This window comes from Diadema antillarum, unplaced genomic scaffold (genome assembly GCF_040938485.1).
Source record: "Diadema antillarum isolate AM-2024a unplaced genomic scaffold, OU_Dant_1.0 seq00001379_RagTag, whole genome shotgun sequence".
Taxonomy (NCBI): Eukaryota; Metazoa; Echinodermata; class Echinoidea; order Diadematoida; family Diadematidae; genus Diadema; species Diadema antillarum.
This window is the reverse complement of record NW_027272138.1, coordinates 434,042-446,886: the sequence shown is the minus strand read 5'-3', so window position 1 is coordinate 446,886 and position 12,845 is coordinate 434,042. Positions and strand designations below refer to the sequence as shown.

At 36.8% G+C, this 12,845-nt stretch overlaps 1 protein-coding gene across 1 annotated transcript; it reads right to left on the bottom strand.

The window, feature by feature from the left end:
• Nucleotides 1-4,861: 4,861 nt before the first annotated feature.
• On the bottom strand, nucleotides 4,862-9,921 carry LOC139708872 (sulfotransferase 1E1-like). Its single transcript, XM_071620835.1, has 7 exons — nucleotides 9,813-9,921; nucleotides 9,039-9,166; nucleotides 8,050-8,166; nucleotides 7,383-7,509; nucleotides 6,458-6,552; nucleotides 5,574-5,757; nucleotides 4,862-4,974 (listed from the first exon to the last, which is right to left on the bottom strand). The coding sequence occupies exons 1-7, from the start codon at nucleotides 9,904-9,906 to the stop codon at nucleotides 4,862-4,864; spliced, it is 858 nt and encodes a 285-aa protein (XP_071476936.1). The 5' UTR covers nucleotides 9,907-9,921.
• Nucleotides 9,922-12,845: the final 2,924 nt, after the last annotated feature.

Genomic DNA, 12,845 nt, shown 5'->3' with positions numbered 1-12,845 from the left:
CATGATCATGTACTAACCTAGTTTTTATTCGTTTGATTTATTGCACATAAGACACAAAGTGGGAGAGAGGGTCGATGAGAGATGGAGAGGGAGGTAGAGAAAGAAGGAGGGGGAGGATAGAAAGAGAATAAAAAAAGCTGACAGAGTGAAATACAGAGAGACAGACAGCTAGAGTTTTTTTTTTACACAAATTATGAAATCTGAACACTTTTAACACTACCGGTACGCTTAAAAGCGTTGAATATGAAGCGGGGGTGTAAACTCTAAAAGCGCTTGAGAAAATGTTGATGTAAGGAGATATTGTGATGATTTTTCATGAGAAATAATTCATCATTTAAGTTGAATACTGATAATGAGGGGAAAGTTACATCACTTGCACTACACACACACAGGCAAACATACACACACGTACATACACATACACACACACACACACACACAAACAAACAAACAAACAAACATGAATATGTCATACACAAATAATTACAACAGAATGTCATTTACAAGTATATGTACGGATACTAAATCTTAACAATCCTATTCAATTGATTACAACATAATATTTACAAAAAGGCGCACATGCATGCAGACTTAATTATTATTTGTGAGTTGTTTCTTTCCTTTCATTGGTAAATGTCTAGGTGGCGAGGGGTAAACTGTATAGGAATGTAACTGCGAGACTGAATACTAGATATGATTATTAACTATACTATCGTTATTATGTGAGAACATATTAATAGATGAATCGTTGACCGCACTGAAATTAAAAGAAGAAAATAAAAGCACCCCTTTTCCCACGATTAGGTCACAACTTAAAAGATAAAAGGTCTGACCAAGAATCGTCCATTTCAATTCATAATCATTAGTCCATATCTTCATGGGCTATATTGATTGTTTTTTGAGATAAGCCTTTTATAGCTACACTATGATTCATTCATTTTCATTAATTCATTTTCATTTCCAACAGAAATATATAAATATATTACAGAAATTGAATTCATATAAGATTTCATCATAATACAAAATAAAGGATGATGCGTTTTCATTAAAAAATACATATATCGATGTCACACATATATAGACCTACCTATACTTAGACTTGAACAGACTCGGCTAAATTTGTAGCTTACAACTTAATTCCTGTATATATGAAAAAGGGGAGGGCAAAAAGGCCTGTAAATTTATACGTTCAAACACAAAACTAAAATCAATTGGTAAATGGGAGTATAAACAACGTCATAATTATCGATGTGACTGGCGGTAAAGTTCGAGCACCTCGAAATAAATGACACTCAAAGCGGTTTGATTGCGTTTTCAATTTTGTTTGTTGATGTTTTAGTTTGTTTGTTTGACTAGATAGGAAAACCAAAATCAATGTTGCTGTTCTTTCTGTCTTACGTTTGTCATGTTATGTAAGAAGTTATGTAAGAAGCATCACATATTCGTTTGTAAACCGGAGATGTACGTATATAGCTTACATTATAATTTATAATAATATGACACGAATTTGCCCCGATTGGTCATAAAAAGTTATATCATTACAGTGTTTGCACTTGGCACTTGGCACTTGGCACCATCATTCTATCACGATTGACTCGTAGGTGACCGGGTCATGCTAAACTCGGTTGATAAGTAGCAAAATCTCCAGAAAATACTTAAACATAATATAATGATAACGAAAGATGTCTGGGATATAAATATCATTTGAGATTATTTCTGCTATAATAGGGAAGGGGCACAAAAGGTTGACTTCAAACAGTGATCTGGAGACTATACACTTGTGATAACGTCGTGATTTTGATTCGTTCGTTGCTTGTTTACCAACAATTCCAACTTCCTCCGTTCATTATACATATAGAATGACTTCCAGATAATATATGTCCTATAAGACAGAATTTGCATTACCTTCTATAGATAGGATCAAAAGTGGTCGACTCTAAACCCACTTGGGTACGAGTGTGCTGTAAATAAAAATATATTATGTACGCATTAGGATACATAATTTTGCTAACAAACTATATGAAAATTGATATCGTCTTGTTTGGCATACTTTCAGAACAGGTCTAAGGGTTATTTCTATATGAATGGGAGACTCTCTTTGCAACCAGTAGCTGTTGTTGTCGTCGTTGTCGTTGTTATTGTTGTTGTTTGTAGACACAATAAAGCAAGCAATGAATAGTGATTTAAGACAAAAATGGGAGAGTGAAAGAGAATTATTTTGTTGTGCCAAAGTCAGGAACAAAATAAAAAATATTAGATTTACGGAAGGAAATTGAACAAACGAAATCCAACAATGTCTGAAGTATGCGTTTGTGTGTGTGTGTGTGTGTGTGTGTGTGTGTGTGTGTGTGTTTATTTTGATTTGTTTGAATTTCTGTCCAGCTATTCATATAGTGCTCATGTAGATCTGTACATTAACGTAAAGCCTCAGTGAATATTGTGCTGCATGTGTGCGAATTGTTCGTGAGGCTGAAAGAGAGCTTCATGTTTCAGGTCCTGATTTTGATGAAACTTCTCTGCAGTGCCAGCTCTTCTGTTGATTCGATTTTACTCAGTCCACGTAAGTCTTAGGGCTAGAACACGCTAAATGATCAATAACTTTGTGCAATTAACTTTGTGTTGCAATTACGTCTGACAAAGGAGTGTAGAAATACAATCATTCAAATAACAAACATGTGTGGCCTTGGAGGTTAAAGAGATAGTCATAGTTTTGGTTGAGATGGGGTTACAAGTTTCCAACTTTTCATGAGATAACAAAAAACATCTTATGAGATGTATGAAAGAGCATACAATTCTAAGAGCAATTCAAAGTTTGTTTGATGAAAATTATAGTTTTGAAATGGCTGAGTTATCAACAACAACAAAAAAAAACCACCACCAACAACAACAACAACAAGGAGGTTATAATAAAGGCGGGAATTACCTTTTACTAGGACCACTTTGTTTTACGTTGTTGTTGTTGTTGTTGTGTTTTTTTTATATTTCAGTCATTTCAAAAAAAGATTTTCATCAAATAAAACTTTGAATTCCTGTCAGAATTGTTTGCTCTTTGATATTTCATAAGTTGTTTTAATTATTTCGCATGAAGTTAAAATCTTAATCCCCATCTCAACCAAAACTATATACCGTCCCTTGAATGACCCCTCGTTTTCGTTGTCTGTAGACACTCCAATACTAAAAGAGGATGTTATAGGGAACGCAAACCCAAAGAGCAATGTGGATTGAGTTAAAGCAGCAACATTAGTAGAACACATCAGTGAAAGTTTGAAGAAAATCGGACAATCGATGCAAGAGTTATGAATTTTTAAAGGTTTGGTGTTGGAACCGCTGGATGAGGAGACTATTAGAGGTTATGACGTATGAGTGGACAACAATATAAAGAAAATATAAAGAAAATTCCACAAACATTCATTTTTCATGAAAATTACAAATTCCATCAACTTGATACTGACATAATAGGGTAGCAATTATTCCCACTGCTTTCTGAAAGCGGTTAGTCAAGTGCTCTTTCATAATGCTAGTTATGTTAATTTTTGTTGGATTTTCTTTATATAAATTTCTTTTTATTGTTGTCCACTCATACGTCATAACCTCTAGTAGTCTCCTCATCCAGCGGTTCCAACACCAAAACTTTAAAGATTCATAACTTTTGCATCGATTGGCCAATTTTCCTCAAACTTTCACTGATGCGTTCTACTATTGTTGCTGCTTTCACTCAATCCACGTTGCTCTTTGGGTTTCCATTCCCTTTAACTTGGAGCGTGAGCGATGAGAGACTGGAAAAGTGATGACGTACATGAGGAGCAGAAAAGGTTAGTCAACGTGTGATAAATGAATACGAGAGATCAGTAATGGTTCTATATGGATATACACGAGAAATATAGATGCATGTCAACTGTGCACCCGAAAGCAAACTTAAGTCAAGGATAACTTCAACTAAACACACCGGCAGAAAAGAATAAAACTGCGAGAAATCTGATGCGACAAAGATGCGTTTGCGAAGGAAAACCTTGCAAATTTATTCATATCAGTTGCGTAAGTTTCAAACAGTGCCTTTCCAGAAAGGCATACAAAATGTCGAATCAATCTCCTGTGTTATGTATAAAACGGGATTCTGCGGGTACTTCTGTGACTGCCAATCGAATCAAGAATATTATATTCAACATGAAAGCCGGCCTGCCATAACTAAACTCAATTGGTGACAAATATACTTAGAATATTTACAAACAAACAAACAAACAAACAAACGAATAAACAAACAATAGGCCTACTGTTGTAAAGAGATCATGATATGGCTTATTGTGGTTTAGGGAAAAATCATACCCGTTCAATAGTCATTAAGCTTTAGATCTCGGAAACCATTTCATGTTCACATCATAAACAGGAATGTTGTCCAAATACACACAAAAATAGTATATGAACAATCAACTCCCAAGTGACTCCGTTTCCCTTTCCACAAGGATGCTTCAACAGCTGGATTCTTGATAAACTGTAACTGCCATGTTGCAGTTATCAGCTCTTCATAGAAATCCTTCTAAATCAAAGTTTACTCTGATATGAAATAATGTATATAGAATATATCAACGATGCAAGATAAATACACGTTGTATATCCACTTTGGACTGCACGATATCACTCATACTTCGAGTACTGGTGAAAAATAAGTAAAATAAAACGAAACACCGACGGGGGCAATTATGTGCGATGCTAAGCATCGAATCAGTGACGAGACTGCTATTGAGACTCATTAAATGGGGGCCATTATTTGGGATGGCAAAAGAAACAGGTGAAATTGGTATTGCTTCGGTTGTTCGCGTTGTATATGAAAGTCTCATGTTTGTTGAGATTATTGTTGTGGTCTTCACTGCTCAAATTCAAACGTTATTCCCGATCCCGCAGTCTTTTCCCGGTACAGCTCATCGAATGCATCGTTTTGCGCCACTGTGAAGTGATTCTTCCAGTCACCGACTTCACCTAGGAAAAAAACAAGAATATAATATTGAAATTATGACTCTGATGAATGCTTGCATAATAGTGAACTCAATATGGACAGATCTCATTTTACAAGATTATACGCTTGTACGTGTTGGTTCATCATAAAATGTTACGAAATGGATTCATGTACATCTTGGTAATTATGAATAAAATTAACCGTTTCGAGCCTACCAATTTCCTGCCCAAATCTATAAAAAAAAATCAGGAAAAAATAATCAAAATTTAATGCCATCTTGGTAGTAGCCAGCTAGCAGTGTAATGACCAGTATCAGATGTGATTTCCTTTACAAAATGTGCATTGCGTTCCTCCTGTAAGAAAATAACCATGTGTTTTGATTCACGAAATCAGGATGGCAGGGCGGAGTTTGAGCAGGAGAATTAAGATCCCTTTCAAATTCAAAATTTAAGATAAGATGGTTTGTTTGAGCATGAAATACATTCATGTTTTGGTGTCTCACTTTTTTTTTCCATTTCTAACACACGTATCCATTGGTGAAACCTACAATAGAAAGAAACTACTGAGAAGCTGTCTCAGGTGAAATTTTGTCAGTTATCAAGTAGAAACCTTTAGCCTTTACCTTTCCTGAGGAAGGACCTCTTTTGTTTCACAGCTTCCTTGAAGACCGGCATCGTGTCAGGGTTGGACTTCGGGTCCTTCTTCATGGCATCGAATGTGGAATGCTGGGTAATGACGTCGATGACGTCATCCGACAGGTTCCTGCCCAAGAAATCGCATACTCTGACGATACAGCCTCGGAGGTCCTGAGATATAAGGGAATGATATAGTAGTCAAAGCTTGTAAGGTATAAGGTGTTCATTAACGATGTGTATGGTAAGCCCTAATTCCAAGCAGCGAAGATGTCCCAAAATACTCTACCTTTAAAAAACAAAAAAGTACAGAAGCAATATTACATTACCATTGACTTAGAGCTGATTTTATGATTTAAAAAAATCACTTAACACATACGAGAATCGGGACTTCAAGAATGTTTATTATTTTGTCACTGCGCAGGTATCAACCATTCAATATGTTTTGCTGAGATCGAAAAGGCGTCATTGCGATCAAACCAAGTTCTGTAGTGATACATTTTATACTGCATTAAATGTTACATTAATACGCAGCCATCTCACTTCAAGCCCTGATGTTTCACAACTTAAAACAGCAAAAGGATGACCAGATACCACCTATATATAGTTTTCATTCTTAATCTTAGGATAGGATTTTTTTTTTATCGATCGATAACCATATTAGATATCAAGACGTTGACGAATGCTGGTGACATGCACGCTTTGCAATATCAGATAATAACTATAATGGTCCAATCCTGTATATATCTATGAAAGAAGGTAAAGTTGAACACGCATGACCTTTTGAATACGTTGGATCTCGTGTTTCTGTCTATAAGATTGGAGGTCTTTATGTTAAATAACCTGTACTGGTTTCAGCTAGCACCAAACTTACCCTTTTCATCTCTTCGTAGGTGATGAAGAAGACATTGGGCTCGTGTCTCTTGCGCCACCAGTACAGGACGTTCTCGAACCACGACCCGCGTGGAACTGCAAAACAAGGTTTGAATTATAGGAATTGATAATCGATTTATTGCAGAGGTATTTAACAAAACTATTTATATGACAAGAACGATTACATACACAATCGCCCCCCTTTTTTTGTTACTTTTTGACCTTATGAAATCTATCATATATTTTCATTTGTTTCGAGGCCAACATTTAAGTCAAGCTTTGATAATAGTGATGGCAGTCTACTACATTTTTTCGTTTATACTCCACTGCCAAGACTCGTTCTGTATAAACAGTGATAGAGTATCTTACACTTCTTTCAATGAATTTACAAAACAAGTTCAGATCATCATTGTCTTTTAACTATGTCATTTCATCGTTATATTGTGTCCATGCTTTTCAAGAACAACGCAGAAATAGAACAAACAAACGAACGATTGAGTTCCTGATTATCATTTTAGAATTTCTGTTCTTCGTGCAGACCTCTGTCACACTTGTTATCTACTTGGAAAAGCACACATCAGGTGTTTTCATAAACTTGGAAACTTGTTTTTTTTTTCATCGACGTTAACAAGCACCGATTATTATGTGTTTAGAGTATACAATAGCCATGATAAATATCATCGACATAACTACTCGGATGGGATTCGTCAATGATTTTGTTTCTTAGTTATGGTGAGAGGAGTTAACTTAAAATGTGAGTTTCTTTTAGAAGACTGCAAATAACTTTGGATGTATACCACTGTGCCATAATTGCTCTATAATGATAACTGATTGAGCCCTCCTCCTCCCCCGTCTGTCCGTCTGTCTCTATCTATCTATGCGCCTGTAACCTGTAACAGTTCGCGTCAGTAAACTGTAAAACTCACTTGAGTCGTTGCAGAAGTCTGTGTAGAAATCACTCCACTGTCTGTACTGGGGGAGGTTGGGTGACACGTTACAGAAATGGAAGTACGACACGGCAGCATCCTTGGGATTCCTGGCTACATAGATCACCTGATGGAAATGAACAGACAGACAGTCAGTCAGACAGACGTCATTTCATTTCATTTCATTTCATTTCATTTCATTTCATTTCCAACAAAAGTACAAAGTATACAATATGACATTTGCGTATACAAACAAAATCAATGCAGCTCTTATTTTTACAATGAAACAAAACAAAATAAAACAGACAGAGTTTTAAAAATGGCTCTGATCATGCATAACATTTCTTCTGATAATGCAAACAGTAGTCGATTACGATAGTTAAATCCTCATTTCATCATTATCATCACAATCACTGATGTCACAATCACTACAAATACTTTTATTGCTGTCAATAGAATCACAGCAATAGTACCATCAGTCTTTTGGTAAACAATTTTAATACCAAGTGCATCAAAGAAAAGGGCTATAGAGAAACGGGGTACAAACATCATTATAATTTTATTATCTACTAATTGGCAGCAGGATCAACGTATGAATAGTTTCCCGCCAAACTGAAAGAGGCTCATCGTCTGTTTCGTAACGTTGCGATGGATGCAACATGCGTACCTTTGGTTTCTTTTCGTGCATCTGTGTGGGAAGAAAGGGAGGAGGCAGCTGTGTCTTCATCAGACGAGGTGACGCCATCTTGTTAGCAATCTCGTAGATGCCTTTGTCATTATCAGCCTGTTTGCGCAACAAACACCAAACAAACAAAAACAACAACAAAATTAGCAAACAAACATATAATGAAATCAAGTTGTAAAGGTGTTACTGAGAATCACAACAACATCGCAAAGCAACAACAACAAAAACAACTTTGATTCTGCGTGACCGAGCTCAACGACATCTTGTACGACATTACTTTAGAGGGTAGGTCCTTTTCGTTACGATTATACTCTGCAAACGTTTTTACATAATTTGCTACATCGAAAACATGAGAATGTTCATAATGTACGTGGTATGTATGCATGTGTGACACACTTTTCGTATGTAGTCGACGCGTCAATGGTATATACACACACATACACAAGGACTGGCAATTTAGCAAGTAGAATTATAAAGTCTGTATAATATGAAAGACTAAACGAGCGGCAAGAAGGTGAATTGTTGAAACTAGGCAAGGTGCCTTTGTTAAGGGCAAGAGACAAGTACCAGGGAAGGCGGCTTGCCTAAACGCATAGATTCGCTTTGTTTGAGGAAGGGGTTAAAGGAATAATACAGTTTTGGTTGGGGGATATTTTATGGAACAGTTTGGTGGGACTCACTTTTGATTGGGACCACTTTGTTTTACTTTGTCTTTGGATGTTTTGGCCATATCAATACCGATTTTCCTCAAATAAACTTTGAATTGTATGCTCTCTAATATTCCATGAAAGTGGTTTCTAATTATCTCGCCAAAAGTTAAAACCTGAATCTCCTTCTCAACCAAAACTACATCGATCATTCCTTTAAGGCCCTTGGCGTTTTTATGACAAGCCACCTTCTCGTCGCATGTTGAAGCTTGCGCACGATCGTCGGTTTGCATATTATCGTAAACATGTCACCTGTTGTTCTACCTGTTTGACATCCATACTCTGTGACATCTCAAGGAATGGAACTCGCTTGAGGAGGTGCTTCTCTCTGACCGCCACGATGTCACCATTGGCGAAGATAAGAGACAGGATGTTCTGCATCCACGTCGTTCCTATGACCCGGAAGCGGAAACAGTAAGATGAATATTAGAAAAATGGACGTATATAGGCCCTATGGATGCTAATGAGCAATGGAACAATGAATGTGGCATTAGGAAGAATTACCACGAGCTCTGGATCACAAGTGCAGTTTAAAAAGTGAATAAACGTAACAGAATAGGTAAAGAGTTACAGTATATCTGAATATTCGGAATCTGATATGTCGGGCAAGGTGCGAACGAGCGAGCAAGTAGCTCGTAGTGGAAATATACTTCTTCTGTGGTCTGGCACACTCGCTCGCGCGTTATGTAAATACAACTGTGGCCCGTTGCATAAAACTTACCATTGAATTTCAATGGTAACTACCGTCAAAATTAGGCGTCACAGCCAATCAGCATCAAGGATTGTAAAATTTACCGCTAATTTGAAGACTTACCGCTAGAAAGGAGTGGTAAGTCCAGCGGTAAGGGTTTTATGCAACAGGGCCCTGATCTTTGCCCCATTGGTCTCAAGCTATTATGGCCTATGAGATATCCAGATACTTCCTACAGAGATCGGTGGTTTACCCCTGCCTCGCAGCTCGATGTACTATGATTGTTAAGCTAGTCTTGAAAAAAAGAATATAAACATAATGCTTCGAGGTCTGATGAAAAGGCTCACCGGACTTAGGCCACGTGACCAGGAAGGTGTCATCTTCCCGGACTTGGAAGGCCTTCAGGTCGTCGAGGTATCTCTTCGGCATGAACTTGGGCATGATCCAGCCGTCAATCTCGTAGCATGACTCCTTGGCGAAGTCGGGCAGGTTGTCGAACTTGGAAGTACCTTCCGAGGGAGAAAAATTCGAGAAAAATTTGATCGGATTCCTGAATCTTAAAATCATATGTCATGGCTGGGGGTTTAGGCCCTATCTATCTAGGGACGGGTAGTTGATTTGATTTGAGTTGACGTGAATCGAATGTACTTTTCTATCACTATCAGACTTCTGTAAAATAATATGCCAAATAAAATATACACAAGTTGTTCCTCAGTGACTGCTCGGAAAAAGTAAATCAAAACATTTCTTGACCATTATCTTTCTTTTTTTTTATTCCTCTCTCTCTTTCCCAAAGAGTAATAACATCCTACTTTCGGGGTTGTTGCACATTTAAATATTGGGTCGGGATGTCCATATAGTTAGACACACTTAAGCATTAATATTGCATTTATCAGCAGCATTTGGTGATAACTTTATAACGTGAAAGATGCACTGGTTGCAAATATATTGCGAAATGAAAAAAACAACAACAAACAAACAAATGAGACGACAGTCGTGGGAAGGGCAGAGAGAACAAATATTTCAATGAAGGAGGGAGGTAATGATAGAAAAATTAGGAACTGAATGAAATTAACAAAGTGACATGAGAGTGAGAGAATCGAAAAAAAATGAGGAAGGGTAAAAAGAATGACAGAAGGATGAAAGGAGGAATAGCGGGAGAACCCACGAGGTGTGACGAGAGTGAAAACTAAGTAGAACACATGTACACGGAGGGGAAGAACAAGATGGTATAAAGGAGAGAAGGGGGTAAGGAAAATAGCAACGAAAGCAAATTGAGAGTTAGAGAAATGAGAAATTACAGTACAACAGTTTGGTAGAGAATGAAAGAAAGACGTGAAAATTCTGAAAGGGAGAATACAGAAAGCAAATCCTGAAAAGGTGAGAGAAAGAATGAGAAATGCATTATTAAGGGAAAACAAAATAAGATTTAAAGTGATGTCCCTAAAAGAGAATATCTAGTAAATGATTGAATATAATTTGAGGGCGATGAAACAAACGTACAGGATGGGGGGGGGGGGGAATATACAGATGATTTAACTGCACTATAGTAACAAAGGTGTCAAACCCACATGAGGCGATCACTTACATGAAGGCACAACAACTTTACGCATACTGTATTGGTATACAGTACAGGACCGATTAAATTTGAAACTACCAGCACATGTATTATCGTCACTATACATTTCATGTCTCAAGACAACGTGACAATCATTGATTGCGGTTAAAACTGCAGTCTTTCTCCCGTGTGCATAGTTAATGAGACAATACAATGTGTGCCAATAACAATCCTGCCTAATATAATTTTTCAGACGCGTTCTAAATATCTATTTAGGGTCGTAGGCCGGAGAATATCGATATCAAGCAGTTAACACATCACATAATCAACATTTCCTTTTTTCAATAAAATAAAATGCCTGCAAAGTATCAATTTAAACTTACCAGACATTGTGTCCTTGTGGGTGATTTTGTGGTTTCCTGTCGATTAATTTGTGAGCTGTACGTGCATTCAGTAATCAAGAAGGATTGTTAAAAGAGATTGTTTACTTACTATGATAATGTGGCACTCATGGAGCGAGTTTGCAGCATAAGTTCCAATACACAGAAGTGTAAATAAGACATGATAGCATATGATAGCAGAGTGTAGTAGTAAAGAGATTACTGTTCCTTGACAATTGAAAAACGGATTTTAGGGTAAGAAATTATTTCCTGTCTGATATGACAGCAACCATGCACGATTGCAATTTATATATGCCTTAGGGACAGAAGTGTTGGAATTCATGGTCCGAGTAGGCTCTCCACGTTAAAGGGATGCTATAGTTTTGGTTGAGATGGGGCTTCAGGTTTGTTTGGTTTTTTTTTTTTTTTTGTGTGTGTGTGAGATAATGAGAAACCTTTTATGAAATATGAAAGAGCGTAAGTATTTCTAAGAGGGATTCAAAGTTTATTGATTAAGATTTTGATAACAATTGGTTTTGAAATGGCTGAGATATCCAAAACAAACGGAACATAATAAAAGGTGGGATCCACCTTTTATCAGGATCACTTTCTTTTACTTTCTTTTTGGACACCTCTGGCATTTCAAAACAGATTTTCATCAAATAAACTTTGTATACCTCTAATAATTGTAATTATGTTCTATAACATTTCACAAGTGGTTTCTTAGTATCTCGTAAGAAGTTGAAAGCTCAATCCTCATCTCAAGCAATAACTGTACCATCCCTTTAAACCAACGGAATGGAAGAAGTGTCATTACAATCGGAAAATAGGCATAAAAAATTATTTGATTTTGAACTTTCACGTGTTTCCGCGAAACAGTTGTAAATAGTCTCGATGACGTAATATGGTAATCAGATGAGGTAATGATGTCATGGCCTCACAAAAAGTCTCCTATCGACCTACATACAATCCTTCGTTAGATTTCTATTCTCAATGAAATCATAAGGAATAACGCCTATCCTTTTCATCAAATTGTCGCTATGTTGTACTTAAATAACGATGATTAATAGACAGGAAAATTGTTGCCGCTGCTAATTAATCCAAAGTACACATTAAACTCAATATAATGATGTGCATAACATTTTGTGTACAAATCAACGGGAATTTAACCAGAGTTTGACTGGTACGTCTAAGCACATATGAATATCTAAATTCCCAAGATTTTCTGTTTGTTTTATTTCCGATTTGATAAGAACCACGACTATTGTATTTTGTTTGATTTTACTTGTTGTGGATGACACATCAGTACCAAGTTTGAGGCGTCTGTGCAGTTTTGACAGGCGAATGATTGAGTCTTGATAAGCGCTAAGTATCATTTCAAAGTGAATGCTATAATCGTGGGGAGGGGTATTACACGATTGAATACATGTAAAGTAGGCCCT